Source organism: Cuculus canorus, chromosome 22 (genome assembly GCF_017976375.1).
Source record: "Cuculus canorus isolate bCucCan1 chromosome 22, bCucCan1.pri, whole genome shotgun sequence".
Taxonomy (NCBI): domain Eukaryota; kingdom Metazoa; phylum Chordata; class Aves; order Cuculiformes; family Cuculidae; genus Cuculus; species Cuculus canorus.
The window spans coordinates 6,285,018-6,304,823 of NC_071422.1; the positions used below are offsets into that span (position 1 = coordinate 6,285,018).

General features: G+C 54.3%; 1 protein-coding gene across 5 annotated transcripts in view; it reads left to right on the plus strand.

The window, feature by feature from the left end:
- The window catches only part of RSPO1 (R-spondin 1), a 29,766-nt gene that overhangs the window by 6,138 nt on the left and 3,822 nt on the right, over positions 1–19,806 (plus strand). For 2 of the 5 annotated variants that reach the window (XM_054086674.1, XM_054086670.1), the window contains exons 2-3: positions 15,938–16,331; positions 18,859–19,050. In XM_054086674.1, the coding sequence (XP_053942649.1) occupies positions 16,238–16,331; positions 18,859–19,050 (286 nt within the window). In that variant the 5' untranslated portion in view covers positions 15,938–16,237. Of the gene's footprint in view, positions 1–6,688; positions 7,206–7,477; positions 7,741–7,895; positions 8,034–15,937; positions 16,332–18,858; positions 19,051–19,806 lie in introns of those variants that run through there. The other 3 variants (XM_054086672.1, XM_054086671.1, XM_054086673.1) reach the window with 3 other exon arrangements.

A 19,806-nucleotide genomic window follows, 5' to 3' on the forward strand; every position in this document is an offset into this window, starting at 1 on the left:
CCACGTCAGGGTTCCAAAATCATCTGAGGGTCCCTAAACCACTCTGGGGTTTCAAAGCCATCTGAGGGTCTTCAAACCACCCCAGCGGCCCTGCTGCCAGCATCCTGCTCTCTGTGAGGGCATGGATGGGACAGTGAGGTATCAAACTGGAGGCTCACCCCATCCCCAGCCACTCCTGAGCTCTGTGTCCGCCCTGGAGTGAGCGCATTGGCCGTGGCTTTCTGCTCTCCACGCACTGAGGGAAGCCCACAACAATTACCAGCTTCCTGCGTGTCTTTCCTCTGGGGTTTTATCACACATGATGCCTCACATCTGGGATGCGATCAGTTGATGGGGCTGGTAGTGCTATTTCCACGCCAAGCTGTAGCTTCTTTACCCCCAGCCGTTTCAGGGCTTACAGCTATTGTGTGTTTTTTTCCTTTTAATGTTGCAAGAATTTATATTGGGGAAAAAAAAAAAAAAAAGTGCCTTTTTTTTTTTTTTTTTCTTTTCTCAATGCCCTGGGAAATGTCATCCAGCAGGAATGTTCCCAAAAGTTGCTCGTGGCTGAGAGGAGGATGGGCTCGAGTAGGGCTCAACTCTCATCCCTGTGCCCAGACTGCTGGGATCAACCCTTTGGGCTGTGGCTCCTCTGGGCATCCCATTGCCACTCCCCAAACTCCTTGCTCCCAGGGAAGTTCACGGAGCTCCTGCTCCGCTGCTGCTGGGTGTGATGGCAGCAGAGGGAGAAGGGAGGAGGCAAAAGCCTGGAGAGGGACAAGCTCCTGACAGAGCCACTCCTGCTGCAGAGGCTCTCGGTTTCGTGTCCTCTTGACTCTGCCAATGGCCTCTTCCACTTCCAGCTCTGGATGGAGTTACAAGAAATGCTGGAACTCCCAGCCCTGTGGTGTGTCATCATTTAAACTTGTCTGTAATAGAATCCCAAACAATTCATTTTTCCCAAACATCAAAGCCCCCAGAGTGATACTGGGAGAGGCAGGGCTTCCCCTGTGGTTCCTGATGGCTCCCACACCTTCCTCCCCTGTGTCTCTCATGGGGGATGGACACCTTCCTCGGCTGCCCCTTGTTGTCCCATCTCATGTTGGTCCATAGAGCTTCCGCCCGAGTGAGAAGTACGATGTGCTTTGGGAATGGATCAGCATTGTATGATGGATTGGGTTCGTTAACAGCTGGACTTTATATTAGGAGAGAGTGATGTATCTCAGGTAGGGTTGTGAGGGCAAGGGGAGGAAGAGCTGAGCCATTGCACCCAGGATGAGAAGGCAGAACTTCCCCGTGAAAATACAAGCCAGGTTTATTTTGATCACCCCACTGTGAAGGTGTGGGATGCCTTTTTCCAGGCTCAGCATCGCATCGCAGACCACTTATTAGGGGATAGAAAAGGCTGCAGGCAGAAGTGTCTGCGTTCATCAATAGTTTTGCTATGACCACTCTCAAAGAGCTCTTGACGGGAAGGGAGGGCAGAGAGGAGCTGAGCTGAAGAGCCAAGTTGTCCAAGGGAGGTTCTTGCAACCCCACCTGTCTGTTGGGCTTTCGCACAGCGGGGAACTGGTAAACCCAGAGTGAGACAGCACAAGGCAATGGTTGGAGCAATGTGTAGGGTAATGATCACCACCATGGCTCCATTGTCCTAAACCTGTTGTCCTCTTCCGTAAGAAGGAGCAACAAGGCACTTGCGCTCCAGCACTGACAGGGATGCGTCGTTCCACCTTACAGATATGACGTGAGGTGACCTGTCCATGTCACCGACGCAGGGATGGGGCAGGCAGTGGCTGATGGGAGCAGGTACAGCTTGGCTGTGGCTGTTGTGTATGGTTTGGTGACAAGACACCGCAAAAATCCAGTCCTGGGAGTAGGTACCAAGAGGAAAAAAAACAATAATGGGGTGAAGGAAATAGTGAGGAGATGCCACTCTGCATCTCCTTCTCTTCTATGAGGATCCAAGGTGGCCGTCCAAGCTCCTGCATGCCTGGGGATGCTAGAAGATGCTGAGGGATGCAGATGGAGCTGGTCCTCAGTGGGACTCCCGTGCCCAGGGTGCCCCGGCGGTCCCAGCTGTAGAAGCTCTATAGAAAAAACATTATAGAAAAAATTACAGCAGCTCCTGCCTCTACAAACACAGTGCGCCGCTGTCCCTGCCAGAGCTCAGCGCTGGTTTGCCTCAAGGAATCTGTGAGATCCGTCCTGCTGTGATCTGTAACAATATTGGGATTAAATTAGCTTCCCTGAGCTGCAGAGGGGTCAGCGTGTGAGGCCCCCCGGTTAATCCAGCAGGCCAGGGAGAACAGAAGCCTCCCTGCATTGGGAAAGGAAAACAACGGGGTCTGTTTGCAATCCATGGAGCTAATTCAAACAGCATTCCTCAAACAACAGGGGAAAAGGGCCTTCGAAGGAAATGAGAAAGGAGCGTTTCCCAACATGCGCATAACGTTGCTCCTTGGAAAGAGGAGAAATGTCCAGCCTGCATGGAGAGCGGTGTCAGAAAGCCCAGCGGGCATGAAAGAGAGATCCTGAAAAGCAGGGCAGCCGGCTGGGGTGCCCATATCTGCCTCCCTGCCCCACGCCTGCGGAGCCCAAAGCAAGTCCATGCCGCTGGACCCCTCTTGACCTTCCTGGGATGGTGCAGGGGGTGCAGGCAAGCAACCGGCAGGCTGCTCGCACCGTGACCGGAGTGGGATGTGCCACGCAGACCTTGCTCTTCCTTCACCCACAGAGAGTTTTACTCAGAAGTCATTCTCAGCACCAAACCGGAGTGACCTCCTTGGGGACACTCCAGGATGGGGACACGGCGTTGTCCCCTCCAAGTAAAGCCGGTGAGCAGCACTGCCCAGCCAAAAGCCCAGGCTTGCTCGAGCTGCCCGGGAAGAAGAGGCATGCCTGGGTGTTCCTACCAGAGAGTCAGCTCCCCTTCCTCTTGCTCCCAGTGGAAGGCATGATCCTGCACGCCCCCGTGCCTGACCGCCCAACGCGGCTTGTGCAGCCGTCGTCGGGAACTCGATAGTTGTCTTTGCAACCAGAGCAGTTGTTTATGCAACGAGTTAGGCACTTGGGATAACTGTATTAGCGGGGACTGAGGACTGCAGGTGTTCAGATATTATTAAAAACAATTGCCCGGGCTATCAATCATCCTGCAGGAGATAAGCCTTGTGAGAAGCAGACCTCTGTGTCAGAGCAGGGTACGGTGCAGATTGAGGCTGGGAGGGTCCGAGACAACTTCAGGATGTTCTTGCTTTCCTTCTGCTTTCTTGGCGAGCGTCTTTTTCGCTTTTTTGCTTATGCTGAGATATTATCAGAGGCTGATGAGGCACCAGGGATGAGTAATGCACCCTCTGTGCCAGCCGAGAACTTGTAGATGCTGGTACCTGTCTCCGCACACAGGGTTAATGGCGAGGGCGCAGAGCCTTGGGTCTGACAGAAGCTGTGGTGCTCAGGGCTGGAGCTGCTGGGTGCAGGGACACGGATCCTGGCTGGAAGCAGCTCAACTCCAGCCTGGAAGTCCCTGTGGCCTGCGGGCAAGGCAGGATTTCCATGGAGAAGAGCCCTTTCCCCTGGCTGGCAGAGCAGAGGGGGCTGAATCGGAGAGGGATGAACTCAGATGGAAAAATGACAGTGTTTTAAGTGGAGAGGGCAACGATGCACTCAAAGAGTGGGCTGAGAGGTGTGAGGGAGTCAGTGAAAATCAGACAGCGAGGCTATCCCATCAGCTTCGTGCACAGGAGGACACAGAGCGTGGCTGGGGCACGGCTGGAGCTGAGCAATGAGGATCTCCCAGGCTGGGTGATACCTGTAGCGCAGGATTAGACCCGCCGGTTGCTTTTCCACCCAATGCAACATATCCAGTGAATCCAGGCAGCCTCTGTCTGCTCCAGGAACATCCTGATGCTCCTTTTCCCACACAGTGCATTCCAGAGGGTGAGTTGTGGCCGTGGATGATGCTTCCCAAGCACTGAGAGCTGGGATTGCCGCTAGCGTCTGCGCTGCCGCCGTGCCTGCGTCACCGAGCCCGAGGAGCCCAGGCTGCCGGGCACCTGCTCGGCAAGGACTTCTGTGGGCAGCAGGGAAAAATCTCCCAAGTCAGCAGCTCTGCTTTCAATCTAGAGCCGCTTGGGATTTTTACTCTGCTAAAACGTGGAATTTCGCGTCCTTTTGAGAAACAGCTCGCTCAGGATTCATTTAGGATCAGCCTCAAGAGCCATTAACTAAAGAAAAACAAAACGGTAAATTAGTCGCCTGTCAGAAGGAGAAGAATTGATGCTGGATTTATTATGGAGGGTGTTAAGGCAGGATTTGGGGTGATTTACTGCCCTCTGCAATGATACCTGCTAACGTACCAGTGCCCCTCCTTCCCCTTCAATCAGAGAGACAGCTCTGATTGCTAATCATCGATGTGTTCGGTAGCCCAGTTCTTGCACTTCGTCAGCATTTCCATTCTAGAGCTCCATCTTCGGCGTTTATTGCTCAGTTATAAACATTTGCTCCAAAGTGAAACTTGATCTGCAACTGTCAGCTGGAGTTTCAGGGCTCCGAGAGAGATTGGAAAGAAAAAAGGTTGGACGTTCAATGCAAAATCTTTGGGTTATGAGATTTTTCACTCTTACGGTCAACTAAGAAGTTTTGTCCCAGAGCAACACTTGATGGGACTTCAGAATTTCTTAGAATAGGAAAAACACCTTCAAATATACTTAAAAATGGTCTTTAATGTAGACGCTCACAACAGTTATCCCTTTGCATGTGACCAATATTGAAAACACATTCACCGATGCTGCCGTGAGATAGCAATGACCTCGGAAGATGATGTTGATAAGTAGGAAACTAAAGACATTTAACAAGATGCCAAAGAAAATTCAGGCTGAATAAAAATTCCATGTAGTCGTGAATTAACTCAAAGGCGATGCAAAGGAAAAGCTGCAGAAAGGGTGGATTTTCCTTCTTGCCCGCTTTGGGTTGGTTTACATCTTTGTGTTCACACACCTGCAAAGCAGAGGTGATTGCAAGTGTGTGAAGAACACAGATCTGTGGGGCTTTTCAAACCTCAATGTGCCTGAGGTCTGGTGCAAGCCATCACCCGCACCCCTGCCCTCCTCTTCCTCAGGGCTGCCAAGTCCCTATGGAGTCCTGCAAAGAGCTCCAGCACTCCTGCCAACATCTGTTGAGGGTGCTCAGAGACCCGTCTTCATCGGAGACTTGAGGGCAGTGGGACCTTCAAGAAGAAGAGGACCTGCCTTGGCCCCAGCAAGGGACCTGGAAGGGGATTCAAGAGCCACCGCAGGGCCCATAACAGCCTTTGGAAGAGCCGGTGCTCTCCAGCTTCCAGCTAGGAGCCCTACAAGCTTGGGAAGGGTCAAGTGAAGGTAGCGCTGCTCCTCGTTTCTTCAAGACTTTTGCTATGCACTGCACGATGAGTCACCTTGCTCGGCACAGGTGTCTCATCCATCAACATGTTGTCCTGTGATGTCCGTAGGAACACTTGGAAGCTAAGACAGAATTGTACTCATTACAGGAGAATTATGGCATCTTCTCGGGTGGATCTCACACCTAAACTAAATACTGAAAGGTGTTCAGGTGGTTGCAGAATCTGACCTACCAAATAATCTGACCAACCTTCGGCAGCTCCCTGACTGCCCATTGCAGGTCACATCCTCACGGTGGAAGGAAGGAAGGAAGGAAGGAAGGAAGGAAGGAAGGAAGGAAGGAAGGAAGGAAGGAAGGAAGGAAGGAAGGAAGGAAGGAAGGAAGGAAGGAAGGACAAACATTGCCATCCTTCCTGCCACTCCCTAGTGTCCTCCCAAACCCACCCTTGCAAAGCAGGAACGCACAACCTGCCCACGCTCTCCTAGGCTCTCAGTGGCTCTGAGGGGAAGGAATAAGCTTCCTCAGGAGACTACCACGTTCCACGGAGCATGGCATGCTGAGGGGCTTGCAGGCGGCAGGAGCCTCCTCCGCTGGGGCTGCCCATCAACAGCCGCGTTGGAATGGCATTGTGTGCCAGAAGGTTGGTGAAGACCAGCTGTCAGATGTTGCCGGGGATGGATGCTGCTCAGTCCACCAAGCGCGTTGGATCTCAGGGAATGTGCCCAAGCCTCCATATTCCCCTGTGCGCCCGCACAAAGCTGGGGTTCATCCTGCATCCCTCCTGGCCACCCCAGTTGTGATGGAGAAGGGACAGGGAGCTGGTGATGGTGCAGGGAGCAGAGCTCCTGGGCTGCCCGGGTGGGATGGAGGGCAGGTATCCCCAAACATCTGTGCCGCAGTCACATCATTCCCCGAGTCTGAGCATTTCCTCCTGAGACACAGCCTAAGATGAAAAATAACGAGCCTTTTGAGCTCTTTGCCTTAGTGCCTTCCCCCTCCAGAGGATAATAAGCTGCTTTTAATATTTGACGTGTTTATTAACAGACGCAGTTGTGACAGCCGATGACTTCCTACGCCAAGTTACCACTGAAACAACAACTCGAAATGAACCGTCATAAATAAAAAAGGCTACAAAGACAACGAGATGGTGTGTCGCTCTGCAGTGATTTACTGAGACCCCGTTGGCTCTGGATGCAACTCTGGAAGGTCCTTTGTGGAGCTCCAGTCCGGGTTTTGCAACAGCCACAATATTTTGGCTGGATATTGTCTTAGGAGGTGGTACTAGTGGGGTGGAATTCCCTCATGCAGGAGTTTGCACTAAATGCCTTTACAAAGCTGGATACTCCGGTAATAATAATAATAAAAAGCCCCTACCCGGTGGATGGGGATGGAGTCTACGGCACTGGGACCCGGATTTATTAACGTGCAAATCGCTCTGATATGATCACATACTTTCTGCTTTGCATACGCAGGGAGCAGCGTGGGCTGATGGAGTACGAACTAGCCTGGGCGATCTTTACGAGCTGAAATCCTGCACATCGCAGAAGGGTTTGTTTCTCTGCGTTAAAAAAAAAAAAACAAAAAACCAAAAAAACCAACCTGGGAAGCTGTTAGAAACCTGCGTTAAAAAAAAAACCAAACCACCAAGTGAACAAAATACCCAGACCCAAACGCACCAGACTTCTCCATGAACTCGCCATGAATATATTCTTCATTTTTTTTTTTGACAGAAACCGTGCGTGTAAACTTTTCTCTGGAGGAGCCGAGGATTTTTGTAGTTGGTCTTGTAGTGTTTTAAATCTGAGAAAGCAGTAGAGTCTTCTCAGCAGTGATGAGGGAGTGACAAGTCGGAGGTAAGGGTTTCAGAATGCATGTTTGTTTAGATGAAGCTTTTGCAATGTGGGCTGCTAATGAGGAACGCAAGCCTTGTCAGCATCCGACTTGCGGGTTTGCCTTGTGCAATGTGGATAATGAGTTCAGACAATGAAAGCTGTGAGAAATCACAGCACGATCTGTTGCGATCCCCGTCTCCCCCACCCCCCCCACCCCCACCCCCCCCACAAGGTGGGTTTGGGGCTTTACAGGGCTTCTGCGCGCTGTCTCCATCACTCTTTTACCTTCCCAGAGCTGGGAAGAGGACGTGGAGAACTAGTGGTACGATTGATCAGTTCGCTGGAGCTCGTTGTTGAAACTGGACCAGCCTCGGGGTCGGATGCTGAGTGGGGTGCAGTGCCCTGCCTGCTTCCCGCTGGCTTCCAGAGACTGAGCAGTGAGGGAAAGCAGGCAGTTAAGCAGTTGTTTCCTCAATATTGTGGTGGCTGCGCCTAATTCAGCCTTCCCCGGCGGACGGCACCCATGGGGGCACAGCGGGCACCCGGCGAGCGTGGGGTAAGTACGTGCTCCCTGGGCTTTTGGATGGGGGATCAGTGGGGAAATGGTTAACAGTGATCACGGTAATAATTAGACATCGGGTGTTAACACCCCACGCTGATGTGTAGGGGAAGTGCTGCTGGATCTTGGCACCGGGCTGTGAATTAGTGAGGGTTTGGGGCTGGCAGAGCGATCCCACAGCCAGGCAGGGATGGGGTTTCTCAGGAAGAGAAGCGTTGCATCCAGGTCAAAGTGATGGTTCAGCCTCCATCTCCTGGTCCTCCACGCTGACTGAGCCACGGGGCTGCAAGGTGAGGGTGGGGGTGACTGGGGAACGGTCACCTCTGGATTAGCGGGGTGTCTCGTAGGCTCAGGCGTGTGCATGTCCTTGAATGGCCCTGGAGATGGATGAGGGCTTGTTCAGGTGATGCTGTTTGGGTTTGAAGGGATGTCTTCAAAGGAAAAGGCATTAAAATAAGGTAATACCGGCAGAAGAAAATGTTGACTGGCATGAGAGGCGTGGAGCCTTCACTCTCCTGCAGAGGGGTTGGTGGGTACCAGTGCAAAAAATCCTGTTAACCTGAAGGTCCATGAACTTGGGGTTTATGCTGAGATCCCGCAAGGATCCAACACTCGCAGTGAAACATCTACCTGGAGTGTTCTCCAGTTTGAATGCTTTTGTCCAAAGTCCATCCGTGACCCCGGATGGAGCAGGTGAGCTCCTGACTGCCTGAGCACCTCACCTCTGCTGCGGGTTTGGGGCTGTGGAGGTGCGGTGGGAGGACGGCAGCGGCACCGCGGGCCTGGGAACGCTGGCGTTGGCACATGCCTGGAAACCACCCTGGGAAAAAAAAAAGCTGGCTTCAGCTGGATCAACTCCCCAGCCCCAGCAGAGCCACTGCGAGAGCAGCAGCACCACCCTGAGGGACACGGCAGGGAGCGAGGCAGGGGTGCAGGGGCACAGAGGTGACCCCCTGAGCACAGCTAAACTAAGCTATCCGTGCTGGCGTGTGCAGGCAGTGGCAGAACACAGCATAAACCCCTGAATTCCATCGCCTGAGCTAGACTTGAGCTGGTAGAGCAGCTCTGCCTGCGTTACAGGGCTGTGAAGCCAGAGCGAACATCACAGCTGGGGGCCAGGTCAGCTCCAGGGTGGAAAAGTAGGGACCAAGCAGCTGAGAGAGGCAAGGAATGACCACTAGTGATACCTTCCCTGCAGCTGCACAAGGGAAACTGGTCATCTCCTCAAGGACAGAAGTGCTTATCTTTGCCTGAGAGCCTGGCAAACACAGAGAGAGCCTTCCAGCAAGCTGCTCCAAGGATGATCCTCTGGCACTGCAGCTTCCCCACACGCTCATGTGCAGCCGAGTGGTGTGGGCCAGCTGCAGGATGTCATAGAATCACAGAACAGAACCATAGAGTTACTAAAGTTGGGGGAAAAAAACCTCTAGGATCATCCAGTCCAACTACGTCCTTTGCTGCAAAGCACCCTGAGCAATGCCAGGCAGAGCACAAAGCTGGGGTCCCCCTGTCCCAGAGGTGCAGATTGCTGTCACCTCTCAAAAAGGCAGAAATCCGATGCGTTTGCAGCAGGGCTTGTGGCAAAGGCTGGGCTGGAGAAAGCTCAGCCTGTCCTGCTCATTTCCCAGTCCAACCAAATATTGTCTTGCACGATGCCCAGCATTGAGGCTGCTGGTTGTTTTTTCCCAGTTGTTTTTTTTCTCTGCTGCTGAAATCCGTGCTGCTCCTGGCTCTGCAGAGCTCAGGTTTCCCAGGCAGTGACATTTCAGGGCGCTGGGAATCCCTGCAGGAAGCTCACGCTTGGCAGATGCTTCCTTCGCACTCAGCCAAGCAGAAAGCCCCAGGTGCTCCTTAGGGTCTTTGCCCCAGGTTTTCTCCCTGCTTTTATTGGGAGAAGCTGATCAGCTCAGTGGTTTGTGACTCACTGGGCTCCTGCAAGCCCTGGAAATGCTTTCAAAGCACCAGCAGTTGGAGTCGGTGGTGGAAGGTTGCTGTAAGCCCTTGTTTGGGCACATTTACACTGAAATAAGAGGAGAATTGGGTATTGAGCTGAACGCGTGCGTGCTCATGTAAAACAAGAGCCTTAGCGGCCCTGGATGTGCTTCTCCTTTGGCATTAGAGTGCTCCCTGAGTCCCTGGGAGTCAGGGCTGTGCCCTAACACAGGATGCACCCACTCTGCACCTCCTGTGGAATCTGTGGAGCGCATCCCTTGAGGCTCCTTGAGGAGCCCTTTTGATGGAAGAGAGGGGTTTTCAGTGCCCTGGTCTGTGTTGCTCCGAAAAGAGCTCTTTGGCAATTCCTGACCTCAAATTGGCTTTGATTGCTGCTGTTCTAGCTCAGTTTGTTGCTGGTCGGCATTTGATAAGTGAGTTATCAAAGTGTAGGAAGCTTGAACCTATCTCAAGTTGTACCCGATAGAAAAGGGGTTGATTTTTTCAGCTAAATGCTCAAGTCTGTGTGGTATGGGAGCTGTGCCTGCTGGGATGATCCCAGTGCACTTCCAGCTGCTGCTCTCTTTTTGTGGAGAAGCAGCACACCCCAAGCCTGCAGCCCGCTTCAGCGCTTCCCCGCTTCCCTCTCCTCCAGCCCAGGATTCCGCCTTTCCATGCTAACGAGAAGGGAATGGAAATCCCCCAGTAAAAACAAAAATGTCCTGTTGTTTTACAACGCTGAAGCACAAGCGCTCCCGGAGAGCAGCCCACGGCACTGTTAATCGCAGCATTACTCGGAGCAGCCGCTGCGCCGGGCATTGCACGAGGCAGGCGAGGAGCTGGTGCTGAGCAGAGGAGGAGTTGGTGCTGAGCAGAGCAGGAGCTGGTGGGGAGGAATACGCTGCTCCTCGGCAGATTCCCCATTAGCAGGTCACAGCACGGCTCTGCAGATCCAGGGAATGCAGCGCAGAAGCCGGTGGAAGGAGTCAGACCTCAACAATGCTGCGGAGAACTCCGCTGCCAGATTGGCTTTTATGATTTTATTTTTTCAGTGAAGTTTATGGGGTAGGGATTTTGCCGAACTTGGCACTCAGATACAATATCAAATGAAGACCTTCTGGTTCGGAAATTTGACTTAATGCAGCCTTCTTTTATTACTTCAAGGATTAAGCAAAACAAAGTGGCTCTGCATGTGCATGTGCAGAGATGTTTGCTGGCTGGAGGGGCACGAGACAGCCCGTGGCAGCCACCGTGACTGAGCCCTGGACTTTCTGCCACCGAGGGTGTCACAGCGCTGCTCACGGAGCGTTAGCTCTGTCTTTGCCTTGCTTGATAGGGAAACATCTCTTGGAAAGAGCAACTCGCCCAAAGAGAAAGTGGACCTCAAATCCTGGGGTCACCCCATGCAGGCAGGATGGTGTGGGAGGAGGAGAGACAGTAGGTTTGGGAGCACCAGCATCCTGGGCACAGCTCTGTGTGGCTCTGAAAATAGGAATAACGGTGCCGCGGGGCTGGAGGAGCTGCCTGGGGCTCCAAGCAGACGCGGTGTTCCATGTTGCTGGTCCTGCAGCAGCCCAGCTTGCATCTCCTGCGCTGCCCTCACCCGCAGCTGCTGCCAGGAGGGATTTATGCAGCTGGCACCGAGCTGCTCTTCAGTGCTCACCCCTTTGCGTCTCTCTACTACCCACTGAGGTTGGATCTGGTGACGGTCTCTGACTACGCCTCGGTGAGGCTCCCGCTCCGCATGCCATCCCAGCGCCGGTTCCTGACACCCGCGTCTCCTGGCAGGTGCTGAGGCAGCGAGGGAAGATGTGAGCTTTGCAGTCCACTGGCTCTACTCCCTCCCTGGGCTGGGGAGTCGCACAGACACACCTGAGGCTGCGAGCTTTGGATGTCTCAGGGAAGTTTTGCCTGCTGGAGCCTTTTGCCAAAGGAGGGCAAGGCATGCAGTGAGATAAACGCATGTGTGGGCTTCTGCTTGTTTGAAAGATGCCTCCTCTCCTGCTGGTGATAACCCACCTGGTGAAGCTCAGCTGTCTGGAAAGCACAGCTCAGCTGCTCTCCAGGCAGGGCTGGAGTGGGGAGGGCTTATGGCAGCAGTAGTGCCTCCCAAGGCAGGGTGTGGGGTGAAGGATGCAGGGGGTGGGGTGAAGGATGCAGGGTGTGGGGTGAAGGATGCAGGATGCTGCACCAGCATCACCCCATCCTACTGCCGCTTGACGCTGGCCGAGGGCTTTGGTGGGTGCCTGAGAGCTGTGCCACCCTTGGACAAGGTGGCTGGTCCCGGTGCTGGTCTACAGGAGCAAAACTTCTCCTGTAGAATCCTATATCTCTGCTCTGGTGCCACTGGGATTTGTCATCCTGCAGCCCTGCTTTGGCTGCCTCAGTGGTTCATCGTGCTGGCAGCGAGGGTGCTGCTTGCCCCACAAACCCCATCCTTACATGTAGCTCTGCTCTCCTTAGCAACCTACTCTTGTTTCTTCTTCCTCTTCCTCCTCCCAGCGCCTCTGAGAGCTGGGTGCCATTCGCGGTGTTTGAGGGGCTCCCTGGAAGTTCACACCAAGGCAGGTTGGAGAAGCCGCCGGCAGCGCGGAGCTGGCTGCTGCTGTACACAAGGTGCTCAGAGCCAGACTTTGCCTGCCCTGGGGCTCAGGAGGGTTTGGGGTGATTTATTCCCGATGCTATTTCCCATGCTGGTCTGCTGTGGAGCCGGGAGACTGCTGGGACCAAACCAACCCGGGTGAAACCTTGCAAACCCACCACTCTTCCTGCAGCAAAGACATTTCTGAAAGCTGTTCTCTTGCACCCCCTTAACTACCAAGGGGAAATTCAAATTTTCTATGCAGCTCCAGGATCTGGAAACTCAAATTCCTCTGCACTCCTAGCTGGTGTCCAGCTCCAGGACCTGGAAACTCAAATTCCTCTGCACTCCTAGCTGGTGTCCAGCTGGTTGTTGACAGCCGACCTGGCAATTGCCGGGGGTTCATTATTGCTGCTCTTGTAATCAGACTTTGTCCTTCCTCCAGCCCTCGCACAAGCATCTGGTCCTTCTCTCCCCAACTCGGTAAACCTTTGGAGAGCCCGTTTACATTAAGGAGAGCCGGATACATTCAGCAAGAGGCAATATATCAGCAATTTAGTTATTGTGGATTAGGTTTTGAATATCCCGGGGATATAATGTTGGTCTTTCTCACCTTGTGTGTAGGAGGACTAATGGTAAATTATCTGGTTGGTTTACATTTTCTGGTTTGTATTGCAGCTCCCCAGGACCAATTAATCCTGATTGAATTGCAAACAAGGCTTACTGTCACCTCAGATGCAGGGGCCAGGTCTCTCCATAAATGAATTCAGAGCAATTCAGGTTACCCCTGAATTCTTCCTGTTGATGGGATAATGGCATAAATCCTGCCGATGTTTAGACTGGAAATTGTTTGCAGCAACCTGAGCTTGACTGATGGCTGCAATAGCAGAAACAATCATAATTTGTGTCCTGAGGTGAGGGTGGGAAGAACTGGAAGCCCGGCCCTTCTGCCGCAGCCTCTGCCGGTGGGCACGCCGCAGGCGCTGTGTGCTCGCAGGGAGGTTTCGAAACATGAAGATCGTGCGAGTGACCCGCCTTTTGGTGCTGGATTTTTAGCATCCAGGGTGCCCGTAGCTTTTCTGCACCGAGTAGGCAGCTGTGGCCAGAGGCTCAGGCGCTCTCTCTGGGCTGGAAAGCGAGGAAACAAGGAGAGAGAAAATTGTGTGTTTGTCTGGTTTGTGTTGTGGCTTCAAGGCTTCCCGTGGCACCCCCTGCCCTCGCACTGAACAAGCCCCGAGCTGGGGGCTGTGGCATAAGCTTCATGCTGGCTCTTGGCACGCTGGGGCTGTGTTTGCTCCCTGAGAACATCCCCGCTGCTGTCCCAGCGCTGAGGGGGCTTTGCCTAAAGTGCGAGTGTTGTGTAAACACCGTAAGACACGGAGCAGGTTCAGCGTGTGCTTCCTGCGAACGCATTTCACCTGCAAACCCGGCCACGATTAAAACCACGGGGCAGCCGGACCAGAGCGATGGCTCCACGCCCTCTCCGGTGCTCCTGGCACTAATTCGGGTGAGAGTTTGGGTCAGGCTGTACTGACGCTGCTCCGGTCACACCAGCAGCATCCCTGGGGTCCTCCGGCTGTGCCATGCCATGTGTTGTCCTGCTGTGCCATGCCATCTGTCCAGAGGGTCCCTTCTAGTCCGACTGCTCGTTCCACCTCACCCTCATGCAGAGGAGCCCCACGCCGTGCCCGCATCCCTGCAGCGAGCGTGGTGTGGAGCTGGCAGGGGGTCTCTCTCCACTCCGAGCTTAAGCACTTGACAGTGTTTATAGAGCAGCTTGCAGCAAACAGGTTTGGAAGTGCAGAACAAGTTGGTGTTTACACAAGCGACTAATTATTTATTTGAAAATCCCGTGCATGAGCCGTAACACCAAGCACATGGGGAGCGCCGGGCTCCTGCCCCTGTGGTGCTCGGCACAGCCTCAGCAGGGGAACCGGGAAAAGTTCAAAGCCACTGGAGTGGGAGGATGACGGCAGCGCCGGGCAGTGCCCGATGGACTCTAAGTTTTGCCGGCAAACCCGAGCCAAAGCTGCTGTGAGATGCTCGCTCTGGGGCGCATCTTGGCATCAAGGCTCGTGCTGCTGCATGGCTCAGCGGTACCCAGGGCTCGTTGCCCTGCAGCAGCTGGCTCAGGATGCTGCTGGCCAGGGGCAACCCTCGCTGTTGAGGTGTTTTGCTGGGCGGGAGCAGGGCTGGTGGCCCCTCAGCAGGTCCTCTGCACCATGGAGGGGACGGGAGGTGGGTGCCACCCTGGTGCCCGTGTCCATCCTGCGGGCAGCACATGGGGTGCAGCCAGGCTTTGCTCCAGCACCATCACCACTGGCCATTTGGAGCATCGGCGACTGCGCAGTAATTATAAAAGGATTAAAACTATTTTCTGTTTCATTTGACTTCACAGAGCGAATGTTGTCGCCTTGCTTCCCACACAATGGCAGCCGTTGGTGGGGCGTTGCTCTGCCAGCTGCAGAGACAAGAGAGCAGGGACTGGCAGTGCCAGAACTCTCGGTGCAGCCTGCAGGTTGCCCTTCCTACATGCCAAACCCAGGAAACATGGAAAACCATCTCCCTGAGCGTTTCCCAGGGAGGTGCCCACTGCTCTGCAGCAGCCCTGCCTCTCCCCGGGCATCAGGCAGTGCAGCCAGCGGGAACAAGAGCTCAGACACTCAGACACGGACACATTTCAGCTCTCGAGCTGGCTGTGCCCAGAGCCCTGCGAGCCCGGCTGCCGTCGGGCAATTTCCCTTTGCACCAGGCTTCCCTTTGCTCTCCAAGAAGTTCAAGCAGGGCAATTGGTTTGTCGCCCAGTCTGGCCTCCCAGCATTGCGGTCTCATCGCCCTGTCCTGCCATGCATGTTGGGCAACTCTTGGCCACCTCTTGGCAAGGGCAGTGACAGCCGTGCCGGACGCCGGGTTTCCTCTGCCGGAGCCGGTGAGCCTTGGGCAGAGAGCAGCTTCCGTGCTCGGCCAAGCTCGGCACTGCCTCTGCTGACCCTTCCCTGCCGCGCTGGGGGAATGGGAGCTGGGAGGTTTAGAAATTCCTTCCAAGTTGAAATGTGGCATTTTGGGCAGCTCACAGGACAATCCCGCCCTGTCCCCAGACAGCCCTGTCTCCGGCTTGGGATGGCAAGCTGGCTTTCTGCTCAGCTTGACTACCAGCCCCAGAGGTGCCCTCTTGATGGGAAACATCTTGAATGCTTGGCAGCCCAGCAGAGCCATCTGCTGCTCGCGGAGGGGCGGCCGAGGGGGGCTGGCACTGTTTGAAACAAGTCTCAGCTCTAACCGTCTGCAGCCCCGACAGCTTGCAAAGCTGCCACAGGCGTTTCGTAGAATCATCAAACGGTTCGGGTTGGAATGAACCTTAAATCCCATCCAGTTCCAATTCCCTGCCATAGGCGGGGACACCTTCCGATGCATCAGGATGCTCAAAGCCTCGTCCAGCCTGGCCCCGAACACCTGTTTCTATCTGTGCTGACTGTTATTAAGCAACACAGGGATTTGGGGATGAGATCGGAGGGTGATTCGCTCCATGGTACCCTGGATGCTGCCATCTGCCTGCACCCCCTGCATGCCGCTCCCCACTTCAACCCACAGCTTCCGTGTTCGCCCACCGCAGCGCGGAGCCCGGTCGTTATAGGAGTGATGTCAAGCATCGGGTTAATGTGTTCTCCTCTTCCTTTGCAGTTCCTGGGAGCGCCCTTGGAGACTGCAAGGAGCTAACGCTCGCTGCCAGAGCCCCCAGATGGGACTAGAGCCAAGCTCCTGTGCTCTTCGCGGGGATGAAGGTAGAGCCATGTTACCTGCTACCTAACCTCGCTGTCGCTGATGTAGCTTGTGGATATGGTCCCGTACCAGGCTTCGCGCACAGACTCTTGGCTCTGATCCACCCTGAGACAGTTTAGCGGCGGCAAAGAGATCCCCAGCTGTGGAGCAGGCTCCTCCGACCACCCGGCGACGGAGGGGCTGCAGCGCTGGAGAGTTACTATGCAGCTTGGACTGTTTGTGGTGGCGGTTTTTCTAAGCTCGATGGATCTAACAGGCAGCAGCAAAGTGGTGAAGGGCAAGAGGCAAAGACGAAGTATGTATGAAATGCTTTTCTTCTCTACTTCTTCTCGTGATGCTGTATGGTTTGGGCAGGTGGTGAATATGTTTCCTGGCTGAACCTGGGTGCCCATGAGCCCTCGGAGCTCCCCAAGTCCCACTCTCATGCAGAATTGTTCGTTACCCCGTCCTGCTGGATGGAGGCGATTGCTGCCCCCACTAATGCTGCAAATAGGGTGAGGGAGGAGCTGCCCACAGCCTGTGGCTTGGGGTCACGGTCCTTGGCTGAGACAGGACCCACAGCGGTGCTCGCAGCAGGAGAAGTTCACCCTGCAGGGCAGGATGCGATCAGCCACCGCCCCTGCGCACCTTTGCGCCCGCAGGCACTGAGCAGAGAGCAGTGCGCACCCCACCCTTTGCTCCCCACCATCAGGAGATGCCTTCCCAGGAGAAGTGAGCGGTAGAAGGAACAGAATGGAGCAGGAGAGCACGGGTCACGCATCCCTCCCCAATGCTGCTCTGCATCCTTTACCCCATGGCCACCCCATCCCACCCAGAGCACCCAGTGGGCTCTGCCCCAGCGGCCACCCATGGGTGCCAGCGGCTCTTGGGCCACGGTGTGAGGGGGTTGAATTATCCCTCCAGCCTAAATAGTCCCAGCTCAGCGCTTGCCCAGGGCAACCAGACAGAATCGGCACACAAGCAGCCACATGGCTTTGCCCTCTTTTTATGTAAGCTGGGTTTTTGAGCTGTTTTACATTAAAACTATTTTAAATTAAGTTATATGAAAAGGATTTTATATTAATGCTGGGACTGCTGAGCCCTGTGAGAACAAGGAGGATTTGATGTCACGGCTAATGCTATAAAGTGCAATTTCCAGTGAGGTTTATACCTTTGCCATAGAGGCAAAACCTCAGCACCGCGACCTGGCGCTGTGGGTCTGGGATGGGGCCAGATCCTCTGTGGGTCCCTGTGAGGGGGGTAACAGCCCAAAATGCTGTGTGGAGGTCCCATTCCTGACCCAACAAACCCTTCTAGCAGGGTGAGGGGTTGCGGGGTTGGGGAACCCCTCTGCCTTCCGTTTCATTTCCCAAGGCTGCAGCAGCCTCTGGGGACCCCGCGATGGGACGGGCAGCAGTGGAGCTGCCAGGGTCTCAGGTCACACTACAGGGGAGAGGAAAGTTTTCTTACCTCTCCTTTGGCACATGGACATTGTGGTGCTCTGTGGTTGCTTTTGAAGCATAGTAAACACAGTATTTAAAAACATACACGTTTTAAATACACAGCTTTCCTATAAACAAGGACATTGCTTGCATAATAAACTAATAAAAATAACCTGCATTCTAGCCTGCAAAGAATGCTATTGGTTTCAAAACAAGCAGCATTTTAGATGATAATTAAAAGCAGAAAGCTTTCAAGACATGGGATTGAGTATTTTTCTTGGACTGAACTTAGGAGCTGAGAACACATCTCTGTTTTGAAGGCAGTGAAATCTCCTGCACTGCCAGTTACAGTGAACATGAGCAGGGTCAGAGCGAGATGGAGCTTGGGATGCAGCCTGACTCGAAGCGCAGTGCAGAATCAGTCAGGCGGTTTTGCTCCAGCACCACACAGCTCTGATCCCTGCTTGTCCTGCAGCATGATAAGGTCCTGCAGCATGATGATGTCCTGCAGCATACCAAGGTCCTGCAGCATGATAAGGTCCTGCAGCATGATGATGTCCTGCAGCATGCTCAGGTCCTGCAGCATACCAAGGTTCTGCAGCATGATGAGGTCCTGCAGTGTGTCCAGGTCCTGCAGCATGATGATGTCCTGCAGCATGCTCAGGTCCTGCAGCATACCAAGGTTCTGCAGCATGATGAGGTCCTGCAGTGTGTCCAGGTCCTGCAGTGTGTCCAGGTCCTGCAGCATGTCCAGGTCCTGCAGCGTGATGAGGTCCTGCAGCATGTCCAGGTCCTGCAGCATGATGAGGTCCTGCAGTGTGTCCAGGTCCTACTGCGTGTCCAGGTCCTGCAGCATGTCCAGGTCCTGCAGCGTGATGAGGTCCTGCAGCATGTCCAGGTCCTGCAGCATGATGAGGTCCTGCAGTGTGTCCAGGTCCTACTGCGTGTCCAGGTCCTGCAGCATGTCCAGGTCCTGCAGCGTGATGAGGTCCTGCAGCATTCCCAGGTCCTGCAGTGTGCTTGTAGCCTGGCAGGGCAGCACTGCTGGCTCCAAGCGGGGACATGGCCAGGAAGCATTGACCCATCAAGTCCTGTGTCCCTCACAGATGTGTGCCCAGCAGGGCCGGTGCAGAGACAGCGCTGGGACTCCAGGTTGCGTCGGTGGCTGCTCTGGGTCCTGCTCCTCACTGCAGCCATAGTCACAACATAGTCACATCAAGCATAGGGTTGTGATGCCCAACCAGAGCAGGACCGGGAGCCACAGTGAGTGCGTTGCCGCAGCAGCCCTCGGGTCCCTGCCCTTCCTACTGGAGATACTGGTGTTTTGGGGGCAAAACTGGCACGTGCCAAGCTCGGCCATGCAGGTGGGCACTAACCACTGCCTCTCTCTTGCCCTTCCAGTTAGCACCGAGCTGAGTCAGGGCTGTGCCAGAGGCTGCGACCTGTGCTCCGAGTTCAATGGGTGCCTGAGATGTTCCCCCAAACTCTTCATCCTTCTGGAGAGGAATGATATCCGTCAAATTGGGATTTGCTTACCCTCTTGTCCACTGGGATATTTTGGCCTTCGCAATACAGACATGAACAAGTGCATCAGTGAGTACAGGGGTGGGAGGGAAGGGCGGAAGGCGGGAGGGTGGTCAGCTTGGTGAGAGGAGATGCTGTGGCTGTGCTGAAGGGGAATAGGTGGTGCTGAGCAGCAATCTACCCAAGGAACAACCCCATAAGTGGTGGTGATGATGGGTGATGCACTCAGGAGCTTCCCCACTTTGGCACAGCCGCTAAGCAGTGCCCAAACAGCGCCCTCGGAAGGGGAAAAGCACCCGCTGACTCCACATCAGCCCCTCCAGATGGGTTTTAACTTGAGTTTTGGCTCTCCTGGTCTTTGAGAGCTTCTGTGAGTCTTTCCGTGCTGCAGTCAGGTGGTGGTATGAGACCAGTGGTCCAGTAAGATGCAAAGCTGGGGAGGGGCTCCTTATCAGAGAGTGCAGGGATAGGACGAAGGGGAACAGCTTTCAGCTGAAAGAGGGGAGATAGAGATGAAATCTGAGGAAAAAAACCACTTTGCTGTGAGCAATCAGAAGCTGGCATGGAAAAATGCAATCACTTCCCTGGCAGCCCCATGCACACCACCCTCATGGCCAGATTTCTGTCGAACTCCTTTTCTTTGCAGCTCATTCCGTAGTTGCAGCTGGAGCAGCTAACAGGGGACTTTACACTGTCCCACGTTGGCTGACGGACACTCGAGCTGGACACCAGCCCAAACCTTTCCACCTTGCCCGATTCTGACCTGGCAACGGCTGCTACTGGCTATGAGACAGCGGCTCTGTCCTGTGTCAGGGAACGGTGCAA